The 14,045-nt window shown below is 33.1% G+C and overlaps 1 protein-coding gene across 1 annotated transcript in view; it reads right to left on the bottom strand.

Moving 5' to 3' along the window:
• Window positions 1-14,045, bottom strand: part of LOC149076205 (lipopolysaccharide-induced tumor necrosis factor-alpha factor-like) — a 35,058-nt gene extending 21,013 nt beyond the window's left edge. Inside the window, exon 1 of the mRNA XM_089243758.1 lies at window positions 13,943-14,045. Coding sequence (XP_089099884.1) covers window positions 13,943-13,952 — 10 coding nt within the window. The 5' untranslated portion in view covers window positions 13,953-14,045. The remainder of the gene's footprint in view (window positions 1-13,942) is intronic.

Here is a 14,045-nt window from a genome sequence, read left to right as displayed (position 1 = left end):
ATCTCAGCGAATATTGCAGTTAGAAACCTGGAAGTTTTTTTGTTGGTTTCAGAAGAGACAAGCGCAACTACTTTCTAATTGGATTTCTGAGCACAGGGTGTCCGTATAAGAAGTTAATTTTTTTATTTTAATAACCACACGACCCCTCACCACATCAATGACATATCTTGAGTTCTACACCACGATATTTGGGTACTTTTTCTAATTGGAAGTATGCCTCTAGGATCAACGGTTCGCCAGTAACTTGCGGTGCTTGTCGTTAGTTATGCACCCTGTACATTTGTGGTAAAGATGCTGTAATGTGTCATGTTGACTGGATGAAACAAGTTATGTGTGAAATGAATGAATAAAAAATTGACTGAAGTGAATGAATAAAAAATTGACTGAAGTGAATGAATAAAAAATTGACTGAAGTGAATGAATAAAAAATTGACTGAAGTGAATGAATAAAAAATTGACTGAAGTGAATGAATAAAAAATTGACTGAAGTGAATGAATAAAAAATTGACTGAAGTGAATGAATAAAAAATTGACTGAAGTGAATGAATAAAAAATTGACTGAAGTGAATGAATAAAAAATTGACTGAACTGAATTTTCATTCACTTCAGTCAATTCTAATGTGCTTATTCTATAATCATAAATGTAGAATTGCAGAAACAATATTCTGCAATTGTTCCGAACTATTCATGTTTCTAGTGCTTTACTGAAATGTGTACATGACTTGCGCACCTCCCGCGAAATGTTATTTGCTCACCCCTTGCTAATATTTAATATATTAATGACTATTATAGTCATTATAATAGTCAATGACATTACTTTAATTTTTATATAAAAATATACAATATTAAATACAATTTCCACATTGTGAAGATTCGGTATTTCTATTTGTACGCAATGCATTTCATTAATTGAAGGAAAAACAATGTTTTTCATTCATGCAAAATGCAAATTCATATGCGTATTTATTCCTTTGTTGCCCGACATACATATTATACTGTACTCGAAAATATGCCTCAGAAAACAAGCAATTCACTCATGGTTATAAAAATTTCATCTCATATTATTTATTCATGATTTATTGGAGAGAAGAAAGAAACCATTGAAGAGAATAAATAGCTTATGCTAGCAAATAGCTTTTATGGGTCGCGTAGGAATATGGTTTAAACTAATAACTGTTGTATAACGAAAATACTTGTGTGCGTTAGAAATTTTCAAATTCCATTTCTTTGAAAGGAATTTTTGTGGATCACCAAAACCAAAAGAAACCGGAATTCCACTTATTTTATGAAAGTATAAATTTTTGCAGATAGGATTTCTGTAAAAATGTCCACCGAGAGAATTTGTGCAAGAATTTTTCAAAATGGAGCTATGCAATACCTGAGAAAATCCGAGAGATAGGTTCATTCGTAATTTTTATCTCGCATGAAATATTGAAAATATTATATTGGGAAGGATGAAAACCCTTATATTTCTTATTTCCTATATCATGAAATATTTCGCATGCACTTGATCAAAAATCGGATCGAAATCGAAGAAATTGTATAGTTGCCATAATATGCTTATCTTGGTCATCTTTATTTTTATGTCTATTTCTGTATACATTTTCTTTTTTTTGCGGAAATATATACATTCCTGTGATAAAATTTTCACATAAAATACTTATACATGTAACTTTAATTAAAAACAGCTGGATATGCATTATCTCCAAACAAATCACATTACCCCTTTCACACAGGATTACCGGATTCGCAACTCGCACAGTTTAGTGCGACTGCCAGGGCTATGTACTAAGGGCTGTTTCATCTCTTAGATGTTGCGCTGGCCATCTTGGCTCAGTGGGCGTGGTCTCGGAGCTTCTGTGAGACATCACGTCCCTGCTACGTTTTTCTCGCAGATGACACCAGCCTACAAAACGTACTATATTGAAGAGGATTATTTTAAATTTTAGCTGCTTATTTCATTGTTTTAAAAAGTGAGTGGTTTCTCGTTAATCGTGTTGTTTTAGTATCAGGTATGCGTGGGTGGTATTTTTATAATATTGTTTTGTCAGTCTTGTGTAAATCAATGATAAACACATATCACAGTTCTTGCGCGATTGCAACGTGCAAGGGCAGTTCTCAGAAGACAAAGACCTCGGACTTGGGATTCAAGTCCGTCATTATATTTTTCCTAAAGACTCAGAGGCAAAATATGGGTGTCCAAAAATAAAAGGCTCGATGGAATAAAATGTACTTATGCTTATGTTTTCTTCCCAAGTTCCTATGTTGCAGTTGCATTTGTAATAACGAAGTCCAAGGCTTTCAAAGTTACACCTAATTCAAATGAAAACAAAAGGTAATTAAATATTATTGGAAAGTTCAGAAAATAATTTAGTTGGCTTTGAATCAACCCAAAAAAAAATGGACGTAAGTGATTCAACCGAAATGAATCCGAGCAAAATATTCTTAGTGGACGTTACCTCATAAGTAAATGCAAAACTTCTTATTTTAAATGTTTAAATGGCTAAACGGATCTAGTCAATAAATAAACAGATATTAATGTTTTGTATTACAGAAAATGATGGAAATGGTAATTTTGGAAAGACTTCAGTAAAATGGGCACTACAGCAGTTGTGCAAGCTACCGTAATTAACACTGTAGCGAAGAGGGTGTGCACGTCAACTGCACAACCAACCTTCTGTTCTGCCAACACCTTCTATAGCAGAAAGCCACCATGCAAAGCTTTGACGTCACTGAAGTTTAAAATTTCACCTGTAGCCATTGGATATAGAAGTCTGACGTATGCGAAATCTTTATCTTTTTTTGCAGTACATGCAATGACTAAAGGTGAAATTAGAACCCCTTAATACCGGTATATGAAGGCGTCTTAGGTGAAATGGACGACTTCAGTGACGTCACGAGCTTCGCGCGTAGGTTTTCTGTTATAGGAAGTGTTGGTTCTGCAGGGGGAATGACGCCAACTACTACTGACTCCAGCAGCTCATGAGACAGTCCTTGTTTAAAGTGTGAGGGCTTATCTAGTGTTGGGTTTGATTTTTCAAATCTGCCATCTATATTTAAGAAGTGAAGTGAGAGAAGAGTGATGATTGAATATTTGTACTGTTTGTAGGCCTGTTGCTCTCTGTGGCGAGACTTTTTAACGAGAAGATTCGCTCGCATTTGCGCATAGAAGTTGGGAACCATAGAAAACTAACTTCAGCCTACCACCACTGTGGTGACGGTGGGGCTCGAAACCGGGTCCGTCGCTATGACCGTTCGACCACCACAGCGGCCCTGATGAAGGCCTTTCAAACTTTGAACTGTCAGTACTCAACACAAACGTCTAGTAACTGTATGTGGGATCAAACTTCAATAACATAAGTTTTAGAGTTGGGGTTTTGCTTTCGTTCCTGAAAGTGTATGCAATGTGGTAAGGAAAACTGTTGTACCTCGATCATAATAAACCTTGAAGCACTTGAAATAGTTTTAATAGTATTGCATTCTAGTCTTATGTTTTTGGCTTTCAAGAGATTCGAAACACATAATCTAACAATTGAATGTTGTTTTAGCTCTTTGACCGTGACCTCTTGACAGAGATTTTGTAAGCAGGCGCGTTTCAATAACAAAATTGTATGCTTGTTTTTGCCGTGTTTCTTCTCAACATTGCAAGTTTGGTGAACTATAGTAATTATGATCTATGAAATCACCCGATGAATCATACCACGTGCTCAATCATACTAAGGACTGTGTGTGAATAAAGTTACTAATACTTTTTTCACAAATTGTGGAATATCGTGCCCCTTGAAACAAAAGTGATTGTGTACCTTGGAATAGTATAAAATTTGAAATTTTCCAAGTTTACCTCGGAATTCTCTCAACTTTACTTACAATTTTTAATATTTCTTCTTTTGTGTTCAAATACAATTTATATTTTAAACCATAGTTCTATGCTTCTACCTTACAAAAAAAAGTCATGTATTCCACCCCCCCCCCCTCTCCCGCATCTGTCCTCTTCCATCCAGTTTTATTATTTCCTGGTCAAATTTGTTAGGGAAAAATATCGCTAACAGTTGGGGATGCGTCCAACTAAAACTTTTTCCAAGTGGATTTTCAGAGCAGGAGAAGCGAGGAAAATATTTTATTGTTCATCAATGCTAGATGTAGTAGTTGACATCACGGTTGTTCTATCTCTAATGATATCACCTAGTATCAAAGTAACTGACAGAATTAGAGATTTAAAAGCATTTAATTTGCTTTTCCGCTAGTATAATCTAGCATAGTTTAAATTTCATATATAAATACGTCCCTACCTCCACTATGTTACTTAAGTGTTTATACATTATTAATCATATTTGTGTCATTATTTTTATATTTTTTATTTCAATATATGATTTATTTAAAAAAAATAATCGTTATAATAAATCCGCTCTTAATGGACACTCCTCAGATGCTGTCACCATTCTTGTACGGCGAAATAATACTTTCTCCCTGCATAACAAAAATGCAAACATTTCAAACCCCTGACTAACGGTCAGCCTTCTTTTATGGACGATTTTTTTTTGGTCCTGTCGATGTCCGCAAATGAGGATGTAATATATAATTTACTGTATATTATTTTTCCAGTGATATTTGTATTTTTTGTCTTCGTAATTTTACCGTTTCAAGGTGCAAGAGCCAATGTTACACCTTGGAAAATTTTACTCTCATCCCCCGCTCTTAAATCTATATCTTATGGCTGTAGTAGAATAGAAAGGGAATTCATAAAAATTTAATGGTCCTAGAAACGACGATAAAAACTCTACACAAGCAAATGCTGCGTGTAGAATGTTAATGAGCACGAGTTGATTGATTTCGCTATTAACAACTTCATGAAAAAAACAACTGAAATCTCTAAAATAAAATTACGTAATTAGAATCACGATGAATGTTATGTACCTAATAATATGTAGCAATGCGATTTATCATGCTATATGTGCAGAACTATATTAACGTACATTAAATAAGGTGCGTGATGGTAATAAGACCAATTTTTTTTCCTTTTTACTTAAAATTTCAAACGGAACTTGAAATTTAATGTTCTTATGGGTGTACCTATTTGTTTGGACAGTATGACCTGATTTTTTTTGCTTCGGTGATGATTTCTTTGCTACGATGCCAGTTAACAATATTGTGTCGGAAGTGTCATTCGGAAAAAACCACGTTGTTATTTTCATTTGTATTTCTTCTCAGGTTCCATTATTTCACAATTGTATACTTCGTAAATCATGTTTAATACTTTTTCTTACTGCAGGGGCTGCACATCCTTTTCAGTCCACGGGCAAGATATACTTTCATTCTGCTGCTCCCGGGCCAGAAATTTTCACATATGGGGTGACCGTACGACCCATAATTTTATTTATAAACCTAGACATTTCTCGGTAAAAACTGACAGGGAAAGAAAATTTTGAAAATATAATACAGTGTGGGGAAACATTTGTAATTAAGAATCATATTTTAGTAAATAATGAATATTTTATTGTATGAGTGAATAAATTTCGATATATTACTGTTATTATTATCATTACTCGGAACACACCTAAAGTATATATAGCCACGATTAGTGCAGCAAATATGATCACGGTTTGTTTATTTATTTTTAGTTGGCCAACAACACGCGAAAGTATTCGATCGTTCGATTGGTGCAACTAGTTTCAGGCCAATCGAAATGGAGGAGAAAAAGTTTATGGATCGAATTGGTCGGCAAATCATGGGTTTGCTACGTGTTGAATTTCGTTTGTTCAACTTCACGCATGCGATAACGAATGGGTCCGGCTGCAATGAATCGATTGTGATCAAGAGTTCCGTGATGTGAAACACTCACCAAAGCTCTTCCTTTTGGTACCTACCAACAACATATTTCTTCCTGTATCTCTCTGTTTCTTCCTATCTTGCTGTATTTTCTTTTCATGCGGCGGTAGTCACATACAATAATCGATTCCGTAATGAACTGGTTTCATGGACATTTATTTTTGCTGTTGTTTTCCCATGCTGTATCAAATCTTATTGATAATTTTGAGAGGGCGGGGGGGGGGGGACTTTTCAGATTATCACGAAATGGTTATCGACCTACCTTTAAAAATTAACGTTGCAAAAAAGAAATGTTGTGGGTTAAAAGTACTGGAGACTGTGGATGTAAACAAATATTATGGTGCGTGAATGGCTATTGAACATTGCATACAGTTTCAGAAATACATGGAAGAGAATTATGCAAATGAGGAGCTGTCTCCTTGCCAGACAAAAATTTGGTAGTCATTTTATTTAGAGTATTTTCGGCTATTAGGACCGATTATACTAATTACCTTTTAATTTACATGACCGTACTATACAAGCATTACACGGAAACGAACTCCACGTTAGGTTCACAACACATACACGCATACATATTTTCTACAATGACCCCGGTCTTCGACCACCTCTTAAAAACTCTTTATTTAGACAGAGCGGCGAGCACTGATCTAGTTAGGAGGTTATTATGTATAATTACCAATCGTCTCGGTGAGTTTTATAAATTTTCCTACATTTATCATTTTAACCAGTGATTATACATAATTACCGACTGAAGTTGGCAGGTATGATAAATATGGAAGAAATCATAGAAATGAATTAAATTTTGTGTGGGGTTAGGAATCCAAAAGTGCGAAAAGGAACCACGGCTATAACGCGTTTTGGAACTGATGAAGGAAAAAAACGCATATAGCCGTGGTTCCTTTTTGCAATTTTGGGGCAACTAACGTAGGTCGTTATCTTGTATCATACGGAATTATATCACTCAAATTTCAACCACTTATCTTTTGCTTCCGTTCGTGATGGGTGTACTACACACATATTCTGCCATAAAATTTTAAATTAAAGAAAATAAGTCTTATATAAGGATAAAAACGTATAAATTATAATCGGAATTGTGATGTTAGCTTTCTTCACATTTATCAACATTTTTGAATATAATCAACATCCCTGATCGAATTCATTATTTTTGATTGAAGTTTGAGCAAAGTTTCCAGAAAATTTGTTATTAATTGACAATTTATTATATTCAACAATATATATGAGCTGGAAGTTATTCATAACTACTGGTAAATTTGATAAATTCGCAAAATTTATTAAACTTACCAAACTGATAGGTAATTATGCGTAATAACCTGACTTGACACATTTGCCTTAACATATACAGTATAAATAATAATATAATCTAAGTTTTTCAAAATTCCCTGTAATTAAATTTTAAAAAATCAAGCATCACTAATTGTACTAATCACTGAATTAATTATTGGTGAGCTAATATAGTATAAAAATAATTTCTAAAAACTGTCTCGAATTAAGTAAATAACTTCAAGTAATTATTGACGCTGCTCGACATTGTTCACTAAAACTTGACTAACGTGTATATACACTCATGTCCATAAATTAAGGATAGAATAACTCAGAATCACACGGAAATCGAAATCTAAAGTAAAAATTTCACCTGTAGAATTATCACACACATCTGCAAGAATGATATGCAAGTTTCAGGAAGCCACCAGATGATGCCGATAGTACGTCACAATGACGAGAGTGTAAGAGGGGGGTATATAAGGAATGGTGGCAAAGAAGTGAAATTGTTCACAAGAGTTTTGTAAGGCGCTCAGTGCCATAAGCGAATAGTTATGACACAGAGGACGCATGTGGATGATTTTTTACGTGGTAGAATTATCGGTCGCCTGGAATGTGGGCGTACTCAGATGGAAGTATCCGAGGAACTTGGAATTGCTCAAAGTGTCATCTCTAGGCTTTGGCAACGATTACAAGATAACGGAAATATCAGTAGACGTTACTGTACAGGTCGCCCCCCGAGTTACAACGCCGAATGAAGACCGGTATTTGGCAGTAACTGCCAAAAGAAGCAGACGGAGCACAGCATCCGACCTGTTTCGTCAGCTATCTGCAGCCACGGGTACCACAGTTTCAAGGCAAACCGTGTACAGACGTTTGGGAGATATTGGTCTATATGCTCACAGGCCTGTCAGATGTGTTCCGCTCACGGCAACTCACTGTCGGCAGCGATTAGCCTGGAGTAGAGAACATGCAATGTGGACATCGTCACAGTGTGCTTGTGTGATGTTTTCCGACGAGTCCAGGTTTGGCTTGCAGTCTGATTCACGTCGGACTTTCATATGGAGAACGCCAGGTACCCGTTACCACCACGACAACATCATTGAACGACACCGTTACGGGGGTGCAGCATTGCTCGTTTGGGGTGGACTTATACTCTGTTCCAGAACAGATCTGCATGTTCAAACCGGAACCATGAAAGCCCAAATTTATCGGGACATCATTCTGGAACATGTACGTTTGTTTAGGAGTGCCATGGGCGCAGAATTTGTGTTTATGGATGACAACGCCCGTCCTCACCGAGCATACATCGTAAACGACGAATGCCTTAAATCTGAGGATATAACCCGTATGGAATGGCCAGCATTCCACCTGACTTGAATCCGATAGAGCGTGTGTGGGACATGCTTGGCCGACGAGTTGCAGCCCGTCAACCACCTCCTACGTGTGTACCGGAACTTCGGAGAGCATTGCTTGCTGAGTGGAGTGATCTTCCCCAAGATCAGATCGATAATTTGATACTCAGCATGCCTAGGCGTTGTACGGACTGTATTTCATCGCATGGGAGACATACAATGTATCAACCATCATACCAACCATGTAATAGTAAGTTTTTGTAAAGGAGATATTTTTTACAATTGCTCCAGGGAGCAAAAATCGTAGTTTTTATGAATGGTATCATACATACACCATCGTTTTTGTTCTTTATCTTTTGTTTAATAAATGGGCTTTAACGCTAAGTAACGTTTCTTTTGTTTCTGAACCTTTATTTGCCGGAGCTGGCATTATCCTCAATTTATGGACATGAGTGTAATACGTATCATTAATATTTCCAAGATGAAATTTATCTTGAAAATCACAATATTTGAAAATTTTAAACGATATAAAATTCTAGAGTATAATCAGAAATTTAAATGTTGAATTTTAGGTATAATTTTCAATAGAGTAGTGTTTCAAAAAATTATAGAAATTCAAGGGTTTTCGTGCTTGATTGAGTAACATAAATTTTTTAATGCAATAATAGTTGTAATTATTATCAAATTCAGTATAGATCAATAAATAGTATTTGTAGGTATGGATGAATTAATAGTTTTTTTGGTATAGAAAAATAAATATTTGTTGATATAGATGAGTAAATATTTGTAGATACAGATGAGTGAATGTTTGTCGATATATAGGTGAGTAAATATTTGTCCATACAGATGAGTGAATATTTGTCGATATATAGGTGAGTAAATATTTGTCCATACAGATGAGTGAATATTTGTCGATATATAGGTGAGTAAATATTTCTCCGCACAGATGAGTAAATATTTGTCAATACAGATGGGTAAAAATATTTGTATAAATACAGATGAATAATTTTTAATAAATTCATATACTCATTTTAAATTAAATTAAAATATTTACGAACATTTTTTCTTAAGTACGTAAAACAATGAGAGTAATACTGCCATTTCAAATATAAGTTTTTTTCTTTGAACATTCATTTATTTAAAAAAATTAAACAATATAACATGGTTGGTTATGATGCAATAATGTATCATTAGGAGTAGCGATTATATATTTTCGGGTAAATACTAATTTTTATTAAAGTCTGATTCCGTTGTCGAGCAAGGATCAAACATTCAAAATAAATTAACTTATTTAATGTCCGATTTCATTCCTCCTGTTTTTTTTCCAAAAATATATTTTTGATTTTTTATTATCAACAATTTTTATCGCAGAAAATAGTTGAAAACGTTCTAAATTATGTTTTTTCTACTCAAAAACATATAAAAAAGATTGCTAAGTAACTGTTTACGATTATAATTAGGTAACCAACAAAAATGATATTAAAGATATATAAAGATTATGAAATTTGATCACCTACAATACACGAAACATTATCTGAAATAATGATAGAAAAATTTGATTCATTATTTATTATTTGATGGCATATTAATACATTGTTTGCTTTTTTCATTGAATAAATATTTTTACGGTTTTAGAATATATTATTCAGAAATGTTTTGAAATTTTAGCGTTTTCGTAATAGAAAAAAAATATGAGTGTGAATTAATTATTTTATGCTATTTCTACTTGATATAGATGAATAAATTACGCAAAAAGTGGATTGCTGAAGGAAAAAAACATATTTCGTGGAAATCATATTAAATATTCCCGCATAATTTTTTTTTTGAGAATACAAAAAAAAAATTCATTTAATATTTAATTTTTTTATGGGAATAAAGGCATGAAATCGCGTGCAAATATTTTGTAAGAAGATAGAAAAATTAATTATTTAAAAGAAGAACTTCCCGGAAGGAGAAATACGAACACGAGCAAATGCTGCGTGTGGAATTTTAATGAGCATGAGTTGAGATTGATTTTGCTATCATGGATTATGATAACGTATTCATTTAAAAAAGAACACCAAAATCTCAAAAACAAAATTACGTAATTAGAATCACGATGCATGCTAATGAACATATTACGTCTGATATTACGTAACATGTACCAATGCGATTTATCTTGCTATGTACAGAATAACTATATACAGCGTGATTCAGAAAAGATGGGAAAACTTTAAGAGGTGGGAATACACGCCAATACAACATTGACATCAAATAATGCATGGTCTAACATGATACGCAAACGCGCTAGCGCGTTTCGAAACGGCCGTTCCACAAACGTTAAAACGGCATTCCTGTTGCAATTTATCGGGAGAAAAAGAACATTATGCATGTAAACGTAACCTGGGGAAGAAAAAGGAAACCGTCTGCAAATCTGCGTCACAGTAAATAAAAAGCGTGGATGCCAGCCCTGTTATGCTAGCGTGCAACCGTTCTAACAGTTATAACGTGCGGGATAACTTCACGGAGACTGGCGTCCTTGCCTTTTATTCACAGTGACGCAGATTTGCATACGGTTACTTTCCTTCTTCACCAGGTTACATTTGCATGCATGGTGTTTATTTTCTCCCGATAAATTGCAACAGGAATGCCGTTTTAACGTTTGTGGGGCGGCCGTTTCGAAACGCGCTAGCGCGTTTGCTTTTCATATTAGACCATGCATTCTTTGATGACAATTGTTTGTATTGCTGTGTGCCATCACCTCTTGAAGTTTTTCACATCTTTTCTGAATAACCCTGTATACTATAACTGTAATACTGTCTAATAACTGTGTATGTATCCTATATTAACATACAATACATAATTTGTGTGTGTGATGGTAATAAAGACAATTTTCCGTATTTTTCTTTTATTTACGACGGAATTCAAAATTTTATGTTCTTATGGTATATAGCTATTTCTTTGGACGCATGACCTAATTTTTTTTGCTTGGGTGATGCGTAGTTTCGCGTCAGCTTGCCATATTGTGTCGGAAGTGTCGGCATATTGTTTTCTTAAGATACATTTGAATTTTGTTTTTTCAAGTTTCGTTATTCTCTACAACTTTGGTTCATTAATCATGACCTGTGTAGTTTTCAATACTTTTACAATTGCATCCACTGTAATTTCAATCTGCATAAAATTCTGTCTGTCAGAATTAATTGTAAGTTTATTGAGAATATTTGACATGTATGTTATATTTACTGTGCATATGCGAATATCTTTTTTTTGTTAGAAACTATAACAATGTTTTTTTTTTAGATTTTTGACATTTATTTATAGCCTTGGAAAAATAAAGTTATTGTAGTAGCTAAAAAAATAGTTTAATTATAAATGAAGAAATAAAAAATAAAATATACAGACAACGGATAAAAATCGAATATATCGAGTTCTGTTGAATACTGAAATACTTTAGTAAAATTATTGCCAATTTATCAATCTGTTACTAGTTCTCCGTTCTCCAAATCGCTAATGTAGATATTAAATTTGATGCATATTTGCGTTGTAAATCTACTGATCATCGTGGAAAATTTCAAGGCATCAAAAACGAAAATTTTTAAATCGATGAATGGAATAGTTTCAAAATGAATAAAAAATTATTAATGATAATTTCAATGAATAATTTTAAGTCATTTAAGATACTGTGAAACTTCGCTACAACGATACTCGATACAATAAATCTCTCTATAGCGATATTTTTTCAAATCCTGTTTGGAATTGCTTATAGTCTAATGTTAAACTCCTCTCGATACAACGATATCCTTTACTACGATCACTCCCTCTATAACAATATTTTTAGGAGATTTTCGAAACCACTATAAAACGATATTTTTTTCCATATTGCTGAAAACCGTTTTGAATTTAATTTTAACTTTGCCACTTGTTTTCGTCAAAAAAAAAATTTTTAAATTACATTAAAAAAAACCAAAAAACAACACAATTGTTTTTTCCTTCACATTTTTGTTTGTAAAACTATTTAATTGTTTGAAAATGGAAAAAAAGCTAGAGAACTTGATTCCCATTCAATAGTTTATAGGGCTGTGAGTCGATTAAATATCGATTATAAGTAACATTTGGTATTTTCGAAAAAATATTGATATTCGATGCAAAACATAACGTACTACTCTTGAAAAAATCCGCTGAAATCTGTGGAAAAAACATTTGAAATTTCAAATATATTCACATATTATGGATTGTTCACGAAAAATTTTGTTTTGAAGCATCGTTAATAATGTATAGTAGTATATAGTGCATAATATCTGATGTAACTAAAAGTGTTTACAAAACAGTAATTTGTTTTTCTACCGAAATCAATCTGGTAAAAATAAAGAGGAAAAACCAAATCTTGAAAATCTATAAGTAATTTTCGATTACGTGACGGAAACCAATATTGTAATTCTAAAATAATTATTTTGATGTTTGCATTATCACTCTCAGCGGTAGAATCTTTAGTATGGCTTTTTTGTATAGATTATCCTATTGCGGTGAAGACAGCTTACAAGAGAATCGCATTATTTTTCCTAACATTTTCTCTCTCGTTCTTACACTAATTCGTAACCAAAATGCACGATTTGTTTTATATGTGACTGGGTACCTTGATAAGATATTTTCAAAGTTTCGAAAAATTGGCTATTAACTTAGCAAGTTTTTTTTTGTTGTAATTAATGTAAATTTCTAATGAATGAAATTTTTAATTAATATAAATTTACTTCTTTAATTAAAAAATTAATAATTATGATTTTGGGAAACCTCGTGTGCGATGTGACTAAAAAAAAAAAAAAAGCGAATTTTTTGTTTAAACTTATTTCTGTTCATGGAAATAAACATGAAAATCATGGCTATAAAGATAATTCCGGATGGAAAATCATGATAAAATTTCTGAAAATTTCATTTTTGGAAAATCAAAAATCAAATTCAATTGTAAACAGAGATTTGATGAGTCTTTGAGCATGTAAAATTTCAGCAGTTTTCGAATAATGAAGCAGGCAAGGAATTAACTCTTTCTAATTAAAAAGTATTCTACCTATAAAGCAGTATTTTTTACTGAAATTACACTAAAATATGTTTTTAAAATACCAGTAATAAAAAAGATTGAGAAAACAAATCGGTTTAATAGACTTTTTTGACCATATACTTTCCATGTACATTTAAATGGGATTATAGAGGGTTAACATAACCAAATAATAACATAAAGGGAAAAACTATTTTTTTTTTGTTTTTTTTCACAATTATGACGGAAAAAAAATTACTATGCATTAAATTTAAAAAAAAAGGTACTATTGGCAGACCACGGGAGGTGGGCAATGAATGATTACACACAATGAAAAATCATTTTATATATGAGTTTGATGATCAGTTATTATTCAGAAAATTACATGTACAAGTAGAGATTATTATCATAATTGTAATTAACATCCATGTAATGTAGCATAATAAATATACGATGTGTGGATATTACTTACCAGTGGCCATCTCGTGTCCTGAGCGGCAGCAGTAGATGAGAAAGAGACATTCCCCACTTTGCAACTAAATCTCGTTTTTTAAGTCTTCTTTTTTTTTATTTGG

Source organism: Pholcus phalangioides, unplaced genomic scaffold, assembly GCF_987345545.1.
Source record: "Pholcus phalangioides strain wild (caught in Gottingen) unplaced genomic scaffold, Ppha-v1.0 ptg000015l_1, whole genome shotgun sequence".
Taxonomy (NCBI): Eukaryota; Metazoa; Arthropoda; class Arachnida; order Araneae; family Pholcidae; genus Pholcus; species Pholcus phalangioides.
Note: the sequence above shows the minus strand (reverse complement) of the source record. Positions and strands in the feature narration are given on the sequence as shown.